General features: G+C 37.6%; 1 protein-coding gene across 8 annotated transcripts in view; it reads right to left on the reverse strand.

Annotated features, from left to right (window-relative positions):
• Positions 1 to 16,807, reverse strand: part of LOC131067681 (transcription initiation factor TFIID subunit 4b) — a 76,057-nt gene that overhangs the window by 30,650 nt on the left and 28,600 nt on the right. For 7 of the 8 annotated variants that reach the window (XM_058002797.2, XM_058002794.2, XM_058002795.2 and 4 more), the window contains 2 exons: positions 5,392 to 5,487; positions 4,257 to 5,288 (listed from right to left, as the gene is read on the reverse strand). In XM_058002797.2, coding sequence (XP_057858780.1) covers positions 4,257 to 5,288; positions 5,392 to 5,487 — 1,128 coding nt within the window. The remainder of the gene's footprint in view (positions 1 to 4,256; positions 5,289 to 5,391; positions 5,488 to 16,807) is intronic. The other variant, XM_058002800.2, reaches the window with a different exon arrangement.

The raw sequence follows: 16,807 nt of genomic DNA on the forward strand, positions 1-16,807 counted from the left end.
TATTCTGAGATCCTAGATTGGAGGGGTTTTGATCATTGGCTGATCAAATTCTCTGCAAACTTTTTTAGATTCTCAAAAAAGCCATCCATCAATTTCCAACTTATGTGGCTTCCAGATTCTTCTCTTCAGGAACATATGTCGAAATGGTGGCATAAGGGAAAGCTCGCTTATGGCATGTCTATGTACTCCTTTGCTAAGAGACTTTAATTTGTCAAATATATGCTAAAAAGATGGAATATGCAATGCTTTGGTAACATCTTCATGGCTAAAGTGTCTAAGCAGACCCGCTTGGATGCCTTAACTCATCAGATTTGAGAGCATGGTTTAACTAAGGAAAACCGTACTATGGAGGCTGGTGTTGTGAAGGAACTGGAAGAATGGGAGTTACGCAAAGAAATATTTTGAAAGAAAAAAGACACGTATCTAATGGCTCATGGAAGGTGATAAGAACGCAGCTTTTCTTAACAACTCTATCAAAGATAGACAACATGGGAATCTCATTTCCTCTCTCTAATCCTCTAAGGGAACTAACTTTCATCATTCAATGCGATTCGGCATGAGACTCTGCAGTTTTACTCCTCTTTGTTTATTGAAGACTCTCCCCCTACTAGAGAGGAAGAAAATCTCATTTTGAAATGTACTCCTTCTCTGGTCTCTAATGAGATGAATGACTACTTAATCAGACCTATTTCTTTGGCTGAATTGGAGGAGATTGTGTTTCAAATGAAGGGAAAAGCCTCAGGTCGAAATGGGTTTCCTATAGAATTTTATCAGGAATTTTGAGAGATTATCAAGCTTGATCTTCTAGAGGTAGTGCAAGAATCTCAAAGGAACAAGCAACATTAAGAGCCAAGAATGCTACTTTTCTTGCTCTCATCCCGAAAAGAGGAGCTAATTCTTTGGAACTTTTTAGACCAATATCCCTATGCAATGTGGTCCACAATATTATTACCCAGTTGATAGTTGAACGGCTCAAGTGGTGGCTTAGCAGTTTAATTTCTGAGAAGCAAGGTCACTTTGTTGTTGGTAGACAGATTCTAGATGGGATTATTGTTGCACTGAAGTTGTTCATTGTTCATTCCATGACAACCTCTAAAGAGAAAGCAATGTTCATCAAACTAGACATGGCCAAAGCTTATGACCATGTACCTCTAAAGAGAAAGCAATGTTCATCAAACTAGGCATGGCCAAAGCTTATGACCGTGTTAAATGGGCTTTCCTTTATAAGGTTTTGGCTGACTTTGGGTTTGGTAGGGATTGGATTGAGTGGGTCATGAGCTGTGTAACCTCTTCTTCTTTCTCAGTTCTTATCAATGGCGAATGCTATGAGCTTTTTGGTGCTTCTAAAGGCCTCCAGCAAGGTGATCCCCTTTCTCCCTACTTGTTTATCTTAATGGCGAAAGGTTTAGGGAGGTTTATTAAATCTTGGGTGAGGCAAGGTTTAATCCAGGGATGGAGTTGGGGTAATAGTCTGCCTCCTTACTCCTATTTATAGTTTGTTGATGACATTGATTTGATGGGTTTGGCCAGAGTTGATAAGGCTACTAAATTAAGAAAGGCTTTGAATATCTATTTGGTGGCCTTTGGGCAAAAGATTAATGAGGACAAGTCCTCCATATTTTTCTTTAATACTCTGAAGTTCATCCAATCCATAATTGCTCATATTCTCAAATTCAAAATTGGCTCCCTTCCTTTTGTCTATCTTGGTATTCCTCTTGTTGTGGTCTATCTGCCCTCTCTTGTTGTGGTCTCTTTGCCTGAAGGGTTCTGGCAGGATGCTTTAAATAAGTTTCGCAAGTGAGTTTATCATTAGAGTTGCAAGTGGCTCTCGACTATTGGGAGGGTGACTTTGTTGAAGTCAGTGGTTCAAACCCTCCCCGTATACAAATGTTTTGTGCTAATAACCCTGTCAAGCTTTATTAAAGACTTTGAGATGCTCTCTTGGCAATTCTTATGGGCGAGTAACCTGCTTTTGAAGAAGTGGAGTTTGGTCAAATGGGGCTTTGTTTGTAGGCCGAAGCAGGAAGGTAGTCTAGGTCTTCAACATGCAAGTCTTAGTGGTTAGGTTTTGGTAGCCAAGCTTTATTGGAGGTGTTGTATTAATTAGGATCAAGCCTAGACTAGGATCCTTACTTCAAAATATTTAAGAGGGGTTGAGAGTAATGATGCTCCTCGCACTATCCACTTGGGCAAAAGTTCTACAATTTGGGGCACTCTTGAAAAGGGAGCCAAACTAATTAAACACGAATTATTATGGATTTGTAATGAAGGCTTAGAGGCTCTATTCTAGTTTGATTCTTGGGATGGACACCCTCCTATCATGTCAATGTTCCCTCACTTATAGTCTCTAGATAAAAGTTTTCTTAAAGCCGGTTGGTGTAGAGTTGAGGGTTTCAAATCTTCCCAAGATCATGGTCAAGTGAAGGTGTTCAAATGGAAAAGACCCTCAAGAGTGGCCACTTAAGGACTCGGTGGCAGATTGTCAAGAGTTGGCCAATATTTTGGTAGGTAGAGTTTGCAATTCTTTAATGAGGAAAGATGTTCTTGCTTGGGGCCCTGATCCAAAGCGCAAATTCTCAATTGGCTCAGGGTGTCATAAGTTGGATAGGAAGACTTATGGGAGAATTGGTATTTCTTGGTGGAAATAGGTATGGAACAGATCCTTTTGGCTTAAATGTAAAAAAAATTGTAGTTGGTTGTATTAAACAAATGCCTCACTTGGGAGAACTTACAAAAAAAGAGGATTTCAAGGTCCTTTATGTGTTATGTGCAATAACGACGAGGAATGATCCCCACATTTATTCTTTCAGTACCCCTTCTCTAGGGAGATTTGGCATTCTTGATGGGGGGCTAGAAATCAGGCTTGTATTCATGACTCATATTTGGGTGAATTCTAGAGTCCTCTAGGGAATCCTCCGACGAAGACTTCATTTCTTCAAATTGCCTAGAGTATTGACCCCATCTTGATCATTTGGAAACTATGGCTAGAGAGAAACCCCAAAATATTCCAAGATAAGAAAATAAAAGGTAGTCAACTCTGGCTAAGAGTCGTTAGTGTTCTTTAGGAGACCTTAATAGTAAAATGTGATTTGTCTATTTCCTTTGGATCTAGGAGATATGAGGGTTGTTCAAACATTGGGTCTAGTTAACTGTGATAGGTGTTTCGTTGTGCCTAAGTTGGGTAGGCATGTAAAAAGAAATATTCAACGGGATGGTTGTTGGTCAGCCCCTCCTCATGGAGTGTTGAAAAATCAACAATAATGGGTCTTCCAAAGGAATTCTTGAACATGTTGGGATTGGTGGATAGTTCGAGGGTTTTTCTCAGTGTATAAAGGGATACAAACCAATAACTTTATTGAAGCCTTATCTACCCTTTTTGCTTTGAAAAGGGGTTGTGCTCTCGGTTGAAGAAAGATCATTTGTGAATCTTATTCAAATGGTATGGAGAAAATTGGCAAATGGCCTTGGAGACCAAACAAATATCTAATTTTGGTGACTCTTTGGACTCTGTCACTTTTTGTCACATACCTCGGGAATGGAATGGGGTGGCAGATTGATTGGTGAAATGTGCTTCTAAGCAAATGGAGATGTGGAGTGTTGAGGACTGGGGAAATTTTAACCTTACAGAGTATTCTCAATTGTTAGAAAATTTAGTCATGGACGACATGAGAGGTTCTTTGGAGATTTATTGGACTTTAATTGGTTGGTTGTATTTTTTGCTGGTTTGTGGCCCATTGGTGGGTTTGGATGAACTTTTCTGCTTTGTACTGATTGTTTCTGATGAATAAATTTTTTATCCCTCTATTTTAGAATTAATAAAAATATATGCATTAGACCACTTTGAGTCTCGTAATTGACAGCAAGATGCAACTATTCTAAATATTAGACCATGTTTTAGTTTATGGCAACTTTTTTAACTCCATATATAATGGCCACGACAAGTGGTGATGGAAACTTATAATAATGTAACTGCTTAATGAAGGTGTATCTATGATTCTCCCATATGATTAGCAAGGAAAAATATCTGACCAATTAAGCCAACCAACGAAGCAAAAGTTGGATGATTCTTGTTTTCACTATCATAGTTCAGTTCAGTAATTAGGAAGCAACAGTTCTCTTTTGTAAGGAATTTCAATTGTGTTGCACCTATTTCACAAATCTTCATTTCAATGCTGCAAAATTGTAGTAATGTTAATGGTCTAGTGTCTATATGATTGGAACCCTGAAGTCTACCTATCATTCTTTCATCATAATACCTGCATTAAATGATCAGAATGTAAACCAGTGGAACCCAAAGGATGATTCCCTGAGGAAATGCCACTGGTTTTGATGCTCTGATGCTCGACACTTTCAGTTTTTGTCAGTATCAAGGACTGCCCATGATCAATAGGAACACTTTTAATTGTTGATAAGTTATCTTTCATTGGCTGAAGAGTTTGAAGATTATGCTGCTGATCGGAATTTTCATTAATTTCTTGTTTTATGTGAACTGAAGATGATGGTAATATCCCTGTGTTTACTGCTTTCTCTTTGTCTAATGATGTTGCCCAGACGCTTGGTTGATGTTGACCAGAGAAGTGAGAAGCGCCACTGCTCTGCAGAATCTTCTGTCTTTCATCATCTTCACGTCTCTTAGCTTGTTTAGATACATCATACTTGGGCATATGCTTTATGTTTGACAACTGGGGTGGGCCTCCTTGGGCTTGGACCCCAACTTGAGGATGCATCACTTGCTTTGTTTGTGAATCTTGAGCTAGTGACTTAACCCCACTTGACGGTATGCCTGGTGATGAAGAAAAAGACTGAGATGAATAATTTCCAGGCGGACGCCCATACATAGGAAAAGATGATGGAGGACCCTGCAGATGCTGTTGTTGTTGCTGATTTGAAAGTGGGAACCCAATCATAGTTCTGTCTACCTCATGCTTGACCTGATGCAGATTCATTGTCGAAGTTTGATTCCCATGTACACTAGAAATCTCTGGGCGCTGCTCACCTGATTGCCTCGACTGTTGGGTCTTATTATCTGAAGATGAGTGGGATGCTGTCAGGGATGCTGGTGCAGAACTGTGAGGATGTGGTTGATAATCAGAAGTTCTTTGAGTTTGTGATTGTAGATTAGCTGGTGAAACTTGCTGAAATGGCTGTGGTTCATTTAATTGCTGTGTATGAATGCTTTGTTGTGGCATGAACTGTTGAGAAGAGCCTTGCACATGTTGCTGTTGTCGCTGCTGCTGTTGCAGTTGGCTTGCTTGTGAACTTGGTGCTGGCTGGGATTGAGCTTGATGCTGTTCTTGGGTTTAGCCAGAGAAAAGTTGGTTCTTAGTTACCATAAAGACATTCTACTTGAAAAGTAAAATTAAAAATCAAAAAAGCTGTAGCACTTTTTACCTTTTGCTGCATTTGGCGGACTGCTTGCACAAGCATTTGATCTCCAACAACATTCCTGGTGGCCCTTAGAAAATCCTCCTTGGTTACCTCATTCCTCTGAAAAAATGCAAGGTATGGAACCAACATGAATTCTGTATCAAAACAAGCATAATAAAAAAAAAAATCTTAAGAGTATTTGCTTTTAGTTCCCTTTAACATCCTAGATTTGTGCCCATGCATAAATCCTTTTAGAGATCCTTTGGTGAACAATTACATAAACTAATAATAAATGTACATAAACCCTTTCTTAAACATGACAACTAATAATGAATTTTACTGATTACAAAGGGTGCTGCTGCTTTAGATCCAGCAGAAAGCAACCAAAAGATGAGAGCTTTATTCCCATTCTGATAGATAAATCATAAATGAAAGCATCCATAGTCTCTACTTTGAATCATGGGTCAAGAAGGATAGCTCATACCAAACAGGAAAATTTTTAACATAAAAAGACAAAACCTGTCTAGGAAATCTCAATGTTCCATGCATTAGTATGATCTCCTGCCTGAAAGAAAAAGTTTTACATGTTCAGATAATGTTGGATTAGTTGTACATTTAGTATGTTGTGTTTAATCACAACAGACAATGATTGAAAGGGTGAAAATAGATCGATAAAAGAAAAAGAAAAGAAGAAACCAATTTGCTCTGTGTAAGATCTGGTGCCATTTTTACGCATAAAAATAATGACTTGACCTTTGAAAGAAAGCCACAGTTTGTAAAACCAATGGGCTTGAATGTTGGATATTCAACAGCAGGTTTTAATCCTTTGAAGTGTGTTTCCATCTGTTCCACCTCTGAACAAGGAAAACAAATTGATGAGAAGTTTGAGAATATATGCTTAAGGAAGTAGGTTAAAATATGTATTTGGTATTTAGTTAAAATTCATGAGATCGCTCCAATTTGATTAATTTGGAGCAACCAATGGCCTGCCTAAGGCAATTTTATCATCAAAAATTGCCCTAAAGGCCCATTACATTTGATAAATGAGAATGATATCATGTCTTCTCTCCATCAAGTGACATTTGAAGCAATATACACTCTCACAAAAATCACATTTGACTGTGTTTGTACTTAAGACTAACATGCAGTATGTCCACAGACCCTCTCTCTTACATGGCATGATGACTGAATCTGCAAAAAATCCAAATTTAGTCTTCCATATGTTTTGAGGTTATAACTTTCGCATTATTAAACCCAAAAGAAACCTTACCACGCCAACCTTATCACCCTTGCCTTTTGATATACCTAGATCCCCAATACCAAACTACCCAATATACCAAATTGATGGTACAAAAGAGTAATTCCCTTGATATATCTCACCTTCTTATATACCCAGAGGTCTGTGGAAGATGTAGTACCCCTACCCTAACCTATTTCTAACCTTGGTTTAATCTTGATTAGTTTATCGTAATATCATGTTAAAGTTAGATGTTGATTTTACGCATAGCTATTGATGTGGTTTCACACTAGCTGTATGCAAGTTATTCAGTGTTCCTATTTCGTGATATTAGTATCGGACTAATGCTCTCATTAAGTTATTATATATGTATGCATGTATGACTCTTGGTTGCAGGAGATTTCAGGTACAACGCCGTATGAGTGCGAGGTTCTTCTTCACCTGGATTGCAGGTTTGAGTGTACCTTTTTAATCCTTAGAGTTGGATTAGGTGGTCGTAAGACCCTAGTTGACCTTCGTCGTGCTCAAGTGAGCATCGCCAGTCGTCGTCGGTAATCCCCTTCTTGTTTGGGTTTGCGAGTCGTCTGTTTGGTTGGCCTTCTCGATTTGCGTGCTTGATGTGTATGGTTAAATTGATTAATTAGTCCTTAGTAATTATCTTGATTAAATATGTATTTGTGCTTTAGAGATTAATGGACTAGATTAATCAGAATTCCGTTATGCGATTTTCGTTGATATTGGATTGCTCGTTTTTAATTGGGAGTAAATTCGATTAAATGACTGATCTTGAATATTTAATGCATTTTGTTTATGCTGTTGAAAAGAAAGTTTTATATTTTATCGCAATAGATTAATTGTATTCTGTTGGATTATTAAATTAGAAAGATTAAATTTGGTTAAATGTGGAAAATCGATTTTGGTTTTGGAAAGCAAGTTAATTTGTGGTGATAGTTAGAAAGAATTAAATTTTGAGTATTATTTGTAAATAAAAATTTTAATTCCCAAAAATAGAATTTTTGGTCAACTCTTCCATATAACCCAAAATTTGGGGAAAATGGGAGGAGGGACATTTTTGGAGAATTTTTGGTTGAAAAAGATTTTGGAGATGAAATTGGAGGATTTTGGGATGGAGAAGGAAGGATTTGGGAGCTGGAGATTTGGACTCTTCGGCAGATCTTGCCAGGAATGCGAGATCAGGTAGGATCTGGTTAACCATTTGGTTTCAAAATAAAATAGTTCCTTGTTTGGCCATTTTGAGTTTGGCTGGAGATTTATCTGAGGTTTTGTTATTCCTTAATGCTGTTTGGGTGGTTTGGAATCCCATTGTGTTTTGAGAATGAAAATTATCAAAGAAAATGTGGTACCAAAACCTAGTTCTTCTAAATCAAACTTATATTCAACCAAAATTTATTCGGTTCATTTGGGCGTTTTTGTTTTGGAAGTTCGGACTGTGTTTAAATGGAAACATTTATTTTTATTATCGAACTGTGTGTTCAAACGAAATCTTAAACGTATTTTGTTTTTTACGAACTGTGCGTTGTTATTTTTAATTGGAAACGAGCTGGGCGGATTAATGTTTAACGAGGCCCTGTTGTTGGGGATGGAGGGCGGGGAGCGGAGCTCCACCCGCTCCTCCTCCCCTCTCCCGCACGTCCCCCTTCTCCCCCCGCTCGTTCCCTTTGTTTCCCCCACCCGCTGGCGTTAAAACTCCGGCCGCGGCACACTGCGGTGGCCGCAGGGCACCGCGGAGCCTGCGGGCACCGCAGCGGCGCCGCCGCTCGGGTAATGCCCGGCGGCTAGGGTTAGGGTTACGGCCGCCCTCGCCCATATTGTTAAATGCGTTTTTTTTGTATAAAAGAAAACATAGTTTATAAAATCGTTTTTTTTAATGTATTTTTTTTTGTATTTAAAAAAAAAATGCCTATGATATTTTATATCATTTTAATGGAAGTATTTTTAATGTTAAGTTTAGTTAGATTCTTAATTATGATTAAAGGTGGAATATCATGTTAAATGTTAAATTGGTATTGATTAATTTTATAATGGGGTAATAGGTTAATCATTATCCAATTTCATTTCACGACTTTTGTACCCTTTCTAATTAAGTTCTACAATGTAATTTCGCAATTAGATATTATTGATTTTATTTTGATTGATCTTGGATTAATGAATCTAGATCTCACCTTCTAGCTGATTAGAGCATTTGGCTAATTGAGATAGAATTGTCTAAAACAAAATAGAACATTATGCTATTGGAAGATCGTTGAAATGCGATGTAAATTCTAATTGATGTTGTTATTATTATCTTAGAACATATCATTTGAGTAATTGAAAAGTAGTGAAATATTTATCGTTGGGCATTAGAAATTTAACGATATGCTTTTGATAATGATTATCTTCATTTGGACTTCCTTTTTTATATTTATATTTCCATGATCCGTATGGTACATCTGGGATTGAAAATTATGAATCTGTAGAGATTGATTTTGAACCAGTATGTCTATGATGTTTTGTTGGAGATTAAATATCTTATTTTAGTTGATTAATGGTTGTCTGAATTTTATTAATATGAATTGGTTTAAAAACTCATTATGGCTTAATTTGCCTGTTCGATGCTTTGAACCTTAGGAGTTAGAAAACCAAGAACAACTTATCCCTTGATGAGGTAGATAACTGTAATCGGATTTAGATCTTGTAGAAAACTTGATCGACTTGTAATGATTAAATCAATTTGAGGAAATATTGTCTTTTCTGATTATTGCCTTGCGAGTTTAATTTCTGTATTCGCCTTTAATTATGAAATGGCATGTTTTGCTTTGTTTAGTAGGACCCTGTCGTATGGATTGACTTGGGGTACCTGATTCAGTCCTCTGTTCCGAGTTGACTGTTGTATTGTGGTAGTGTCGTTTTGATCATATCCTCTTTGAGTGAGTCGAATGATGATTCGTGGTTAACCTTAGTTGTCAAGTCTCTAGTTAGAGTACCGTCAGTAAGTGATTACCCTTGAGTCGTGTTTGACCAGATGATTGTTTCTCTCTTCTTGAGCTCCGTTCGTCTGACCATGTGTATTCCTTGGTTTTGAGTTCGTCCGAGTATAGTCTAGTGTCGTATGGGAAAGTGGCTTTCGATTGGGGGCCGCGCCCAAAGTGGCTGCTGGGTAACCCGTCGAAAGTGAGTCTAATAAGTGATAACCTAACAATAGATTAGAATGTAATCTCTAAGTAAGATAAATGTGCCTCACACATGGGACGAGTGCTATCATAGATTCGACATGCTGTGAGAAGGCCTGAAATGGCAAACCGCCATCCTTGTCTTCACGAGAGGATGTGTGGGTCCACATGAGGCTTGGATGGGCCGGAAGCTCGGATTAGGTTGCCAGGGTGACCCAGTGTATGGGGCCGGGACCTATGAAGACTTGCCATGGTATCCATACCAGGTTGTGTGATGACACTTGTCCCTACGTTCGCTAGTGTGTTGTCGTTTTGTCCTGTGAAGAGTACCTTTGTGGGTTGTCCTTTTGTCTCTACCCTTGTGAGTGTCAGTTCCATGATAGACCTTGGGTGGTGATGGCTCAGTTTTATGGATGCTCTCTTGGACCTTTGTATTAGCTTTGATTATGTTCAGCTGGATCCTGCTCTTCTCAGGGATCGTTTATGTATTAATGGACCGATGTGGTCGTTTGTATATTGTTTATATTTCGCCTTGATGGCCGGATTGTAATGGTGTAACCTCTTGTATCCTTAACTTTATTATTTATCAGAGGGGTCTTGCAGTTGAGCAGACCCGGAGATGTAGCCCTTTAGGGGTGAACTCCGAGATCATTATGGTGTTATGTGATGTATTCTCTTATGTTTCCTTTATTCAGCTTTACCATGTATGATTAACTTATGTTGGAATGGTTAAGTGGATAAATGGAATTAACTATAAATGCTTATATTCAGTTCTTCCTTGAATGCCATGTTGATCGAATGCATAAGTGGTTTAGATGAGATTTATCGTAGATGCTAGTATGCAATCGTCTTTTAAAATGAAATAAGTTGGAATATGAAAGAATGTAACTTAGAGTAATGGAATATCTTCAGTTGTTATTAAGGAATTTAAATATGCTTGGAAAGATCTCTTATGTTATGATGAAATCCTAGTGTATTAGAATGTTAGATGTATGGTTTGTAACTTTAAATGAAAAGCTTGAATGAAGATTATGAATGGATCTTAATGATGAATCTTCGCTTGTGATTTATATTTCCATCTTTTGATAGGAATTATCCTGATTATGAATTATCTCGTTATTAAGATATTCAGCTTTTGGATTAATTGTGAGTTAAGTGAATTGTGAAATTTAAGTAATCTCGTTGGGAAACTCTTTAGGTGTTAGTTGATGTCTTCCGCTATGTAATCTGAATCTTTGATATCTTGTTGCATCTTATGTGTTGTTACTTTAAAAAAAAAAAAAAATTTATTGCACTCTATTCTTGTGTTATGGCTTAATCCCTTCGGGGTTTCCTGGCGGGGCATTACAGAAGAGCTATAATAAATAAAAGAGATAAGTACATGAGAGCATAGTAATACAAGAAAGTACAATGGCACTGTAAAAGTAAAGTAAAGTAAAGTGACTTTTATAGTCCACGATGCCAACCATCTATGTATGGGTCTACAGATGGGTTAGAGCCCTATGGGACTATCTCGTACTCCTTGCAGGAGGTACCTAACTACACTACAAACGAGGCGTACATACCTTACCCAACTACAAACGAGGCGTACATACCTTACCCCCTTGTGGGATTTGAACTTGTGACCTCTCTTTCAAGAGCACAAATTCTCCACCACTAGGCCAACTCAGGGTGTAAGAAATGTACATGAAAGGTCTTGAGTCTATCTAATGGCATACCAAGGGGCAATCCAAAGCATGTAGGCATGATCACCCCTAACACTTTGAACCTACCACACCAAACTTACAATTGCACAATGAATAACCAAAAGAAGAAAAGAGAGAAAAGAATAAATGTAAGAAAAGACAAACTAAAGGGAAAAATATCTACAATCTCCTTATTAATCCAACCTCTACAGCCCTCAAATATACCATTGGACCATCACTTCCTAGGGTATGTGAGGATAATCTTTGCCAATGCAATGTGCAATGCAGTATATTGGAATCTTTGTAAATGTTAATACTTCACAATCAAATAAAATCAAGCATATACAATGTTAAACAATTGCTAAAATTAAACCCTAACCCTAAATGCCAAAAAATAGCTTTTTGAGTTAAAATTAGCACCTTTTTGACAATAATAAAAAAGTTGTAACTGTAACCATAGATGCCTAGAAAAATATCACCATTTATGGTTACTGGCCTTTTTAATGACTGTTTTAACTTTTGGCAATAAAAAAACCAATGTTCCATAGAGTTTCCTGATTGGGGGACGCGGGGACAGGTTTCAAGGACGAAGGGCCTAAATTTGGGGACGGTGAGGGGACGATAGGGGGGCGGTGGTGGAGTGGTGGTGGGGGGTGGTGCTGATATAAAAAATAGAGGTGAATTGAAATCTTGTAATGTCCCCCTTTGGGATTTACCTTAATCTTGATAACTTTCTCTGGTATGACACTTGATCCTTAAATATATATACAATTATCTTCTACTATCGCTTATAGTAATAATATTGATATATCCGATCTGAACTTTAGAAGTGTGCAATAATGGTGTTCTTCCCCATCTCTCACTTTAATAATATGCGACCAATTTATTCCGAAGGCACTTACTCAATAGAGCTGATCCAAACAGGATAAAAAAAGAAATAAAAGATAATCTCCCTCCGTTTGATAGAACGAATTTGATCTCCCTTTTGTATCTCGCAAGAGGGAATGGCTGCATCATTTGAGAATCGAAGTGATGTGTCTCTCCATAATCATATCGCATCTCCTCTTAACATAAGCAAATAGGTTGAAGACAAACATAGAACTTAATGATTGTTTTTTTTAAGTGTTTGACTAATTGATGTTCTTCGTTAATAGCTCCATATAGAAATACAAAGTGTCGTGATGGTAGAAGGAAGCTCGTGCCAGTAATTCGCCGTAATTCCTTACTTTGCTCAATGTCTAGCTTGCAACTCCATTGCTCCATAGATAAGTCATATTGGTGTTCAGAACTAGACTACGTATAAAATAACGAAGAGATGATATATTATTCGGTCAACACTATAGTCACTGAATTAATTATAATGTCGAACTAAATATGATTGCCGTGAAACGTTTGCTCCCCAAACTACTATCACCAAAATATTGATATGCTCGATTAGTGTTTCTTAGATTGATATCTGTTGCTCAATAGTGATTCTTCACTTTACGATAAGGGATTGATGAGACAATTACTGATATTAAAGACTAATTACTAATTAGTCGATATTATAATCTCTTCATTGGTGTATTAACAAAATATTTTTAAATCATTGTTTTAATTTAGATCGTTGTCTTCATATTATTAAACTCCATAATAGTGGTTGTTTGCTTAATTGCTTATTGTTGGTTCTAAACAAATGACTTCTCAAGTCTCTCTTTAATATACACGTCGTTATAAACATGTGTAATGTTTATAATAATCTTAATTTACTCTATTTGAATATTTTCAGAATATTGTTATTAATGAATATTAATTAAATAATAATATTTAATAAATAAACAAGTATTTAATAATTTCAATCCTTCATTAATAAATATCATATTAATTAATAATAATTATTTCATTTAGTTTTTATATATATAATGATTAGGGAGGGGACATGACAAATCTTCAAGGCAAACTCTACAAAATAACATCTATGTGAGTGTCCCATGAAAGGCCAACCAGTTTGAAGTTAAAGGTTGCAATCAGTGTGCAACGGCATGTGACATATAGCAAGCGACCCAACGATGTCCCCGCCACAGGTGGCAAAGGTGGCGGAAGTGGTGGTATTGTGGGGGGGACATTTCCTCACTTAGAGTAGAAGTAGTATGGTGCTTTGATTTCAATGAAGAATGTAGTGGTGTTTGATGAATTCCCATGGTTCATACTTTTTGCATCTTGTTGATTATAAGTTGCAGTGTAAAGCTAGCCCAAGCCACCGAATTCGTGCTAAGTTCGATTGTGAATAGTCATTTGGATTGCACTGTGTTGGGTATTCAAATGCACTTTCCCAATGTGAAAATCCTTCAACATCCTCAGAAGATTGCACCGGTTCTTGCAGAGTTTTAGTTAAACTTGGTGACGCAGAGCTTGGTTTATTTGAAATTTGTCCACCAGAGCACTATCCATTGATATCACTGCCCTTAGGAGTAGATTTAGATCCTTCTAACCCTTTCCCCTTTATTTTCAGTTCATTTCAATTTCAGTTGATTTTGAAACAAAAGCATCACAAAATCGCCATATCCGATGATGAAGTTCCAAGCCAAAGCAAAGGACTGAAAGAACGATTCCAACGTAAGTCCCCTTGGATTAACAGCATCACATCAAGCCAACTGAGTCACGTCCGTTGCACAAACGAACCTTGGAGTTAGCCATTTGATCTTATTGCAATCTTAGCATACGGTTTAACATTGATCGAGAGAGTGAAGTGATTGTTGGGAACTTTATTCTGTGTTAGACGCTGTCATAAAAAACACGTCAACAGAATTGGCGCTAGAGGGAGGGCAAAACATCAAATCATTCATTTTCACAAGTGCAAAAAATTCAAGTTGGTTGGAACCAGTATGAGCTTTCAAGTGCCAAATCAGAGATATGTTAGATCTCTTATATATCAGAAAATCAAAAAAAAAAGTGAAAAATCAAAAATCAAAAAAAATCAAAAAATAGAAAATCAGAAAAGATTTCTCAATGGATGGGTTACCGTTTCATATTTCTTGTTGTCAGGACAGTCTCCTTGTGGACATCACTTAGATTCAAGAAGATTTGAATGCACAACTGCACCCCAGGAATTTGTCAAATTTTGCCTTACCAGGGAGGTGTCGGATTCATGAAACCACCAAGCATGATGAGATGAATTGCTTAACATTCTTGTCAAGGATAGAATTGGTTCTAAAAGGGAGGATATTCTTTTGGGATGTTCCAAAGCTAGAATTGTGCATAAGGCTCGATGATGATGGCAATGGAAATGATCTTTTCTCGAGATTCAAGTTATTAAAGATTCAAAAGGACTAGTGGTTGAAATACTTCATGTTTCCAAGTTTCCATTTGAGTCTGGATTTCACCATCGTATGCCTACTGAGGATTGGAATTTTGAGTTGCATGTTGCGGATGCGAGTGGGATGATACATCACCAGCTTCAACCTCCTGATGAAGCAGAGGATGATATGCAAGAATTCCTGCCCGAAGATGAAAACCACCAGGTTGTCTCTTTCCTTGCTCCTGAGTTTAAAAGTTATGAATTTGATTACGGAAATTTAGGAAGAACAACTTGTTTATGGATCAATCATGGCCCCGATGAGTTACCACAGTTGCTAATCTTTCCTGAAGTTTTACTTGAGTTTGAGATTTGCATTACGAAATATTAGTTTTCTGAGTTTAAAGATAAATTTGCAAGGCTTCAAACCATGACTAATGCCCTGTTGCTCCTACACGTACTGAGAAATCATGTTAGGAGTTGTATATATTTAGGTCATGTGAGTATTGTTCATTCAAAAATTTTGTTCCTGTTAGACTAGCTTTCCCTTTTGTGGTTTCGGTTTATTTTGTTGTGGGTTTTCCCTTTCCTTTTTTGGCTTTGGTTTGTCTTGTTTTCTTTTGCTTTGGGAATTGGTTTTTGGTTTTCAGCCTTTGGTGTCGGTTTCCCTTGAGCTTGTCCACTCAAGTGGTTTTGTTTAGGTTTAGGGTTTTGAGTGCCCTGAATTGTTCGGAGTCCTTGCTTGTGAGTGGGGTGGTGATGTTCTCCTCTGCACAAGTTTGGAGCTTGTCCACTCAAGTGGTTTTGTTTAGGTTTAGGGTTTTGAGTGCCCTGAATTGTTCGGAGTCCTTGCTTGTGAGTGGGGTGGTGATGTTCTCCTCTGCACAAGTTTGGTTGTATTCCACTTATGTTGTATCACAACACCAGAGGCTTGAGATTGTCATACTTTTAACATCTAAACAATTGCTCTAAGTCATTTGGATTTCTTAGATGAAGTTATCGCTGGTGAAAACCTTACAACTTGCTTTAGCACCACTAGAATCTCCAAACCCATAGTAGGCTCCATTGCTTACAAGCCAAAGTAAAAAAACGGAAATAAAATGAAATATCAAAAGAAAGAAAGAAAGAAAAGATTGAAAAATGAAAAGAAATATCAAATTATTGGCTTTGGGAATATGCGGATAACTCCACCGAGGCTATGGACGTTCGTCCGGCAGTGGAGCAATATTCTTGGAATTCCAGAGACAACCTTGTCGGAGCTATGGACGCTTGACTGGCAACGAGGCAATGTCCAGGATGCTTTTGAAGTTTGGATCCTAAGGTTTGATGGATCCCAGTCAAAGAAAGGAGCAGGAGTCAGGTTCAAGTTAACCAATCCCAGTGGAGAAATGTATCTTATAGCTCGTAGACTCCAGTTTCCCTGCACTAATAATGTAGCTGAATATGAATCATTGGTTCAAGGGTTATTGTTCGCTATAAGCAAAGGAGCCAAAATTTTGCATGCCTATGCCTTTGGAGATTCAAAGATAGTAGTGAGACAAGTAAGAAAGCAGTATGTCTACCATGACAAAAGATTATCTCACTATCGGAGCCGAGTTTGGGATCTCATTGAGAGCTTTGATGCTTTCAATATTCAATCAGTGAGACGGGCAGATAATCAGATTGCCAATTTGTTAGCTCAAGCAGCAAGTTCCTTTGAACCTCTCGCTATAGAGAGCATGGATTAGTTTTCCATAGAATTGTCATTGATTTCATCAATCCCAGACAATGTCACAAATTTCCAAGTATTTGATGATGATGATCATATTCAAGAATTTTTGACAAATTCAGATGTATTTGCAACTCAGATAATTGATGACGACGAGACAGCAAAAGAGGCTGAATTTGATGATGATGGCGTCTTGAATCTGAAAACATACATCATCCCCAAAGGAATGATACAGCTAGAAAGGATGTTTGATCAAGACCAAATCAATGAGATAAAGAATCAAAGGACCAATGGCGACCAATATGAAAAGGTGAATATAGGAACCGAAGATGAAGTCAAGAATGTGTGTATACGTAAAGTTTGCAC

Source organism: Cryptomeria japonica, chromosome 8 (assembly GCF_030272615.1).
Source record: "Cryptomeria japonica chromosome 8, Sugi_1.0, whole genome shotgun sequence".
Taxonomy (NCBI): Eukaryota; Viridiplantae; Streptophyta; class Pinopsida; order Cupressales; family Cupressaceae; genus Cryptomeria; species Cryptomeria japonica.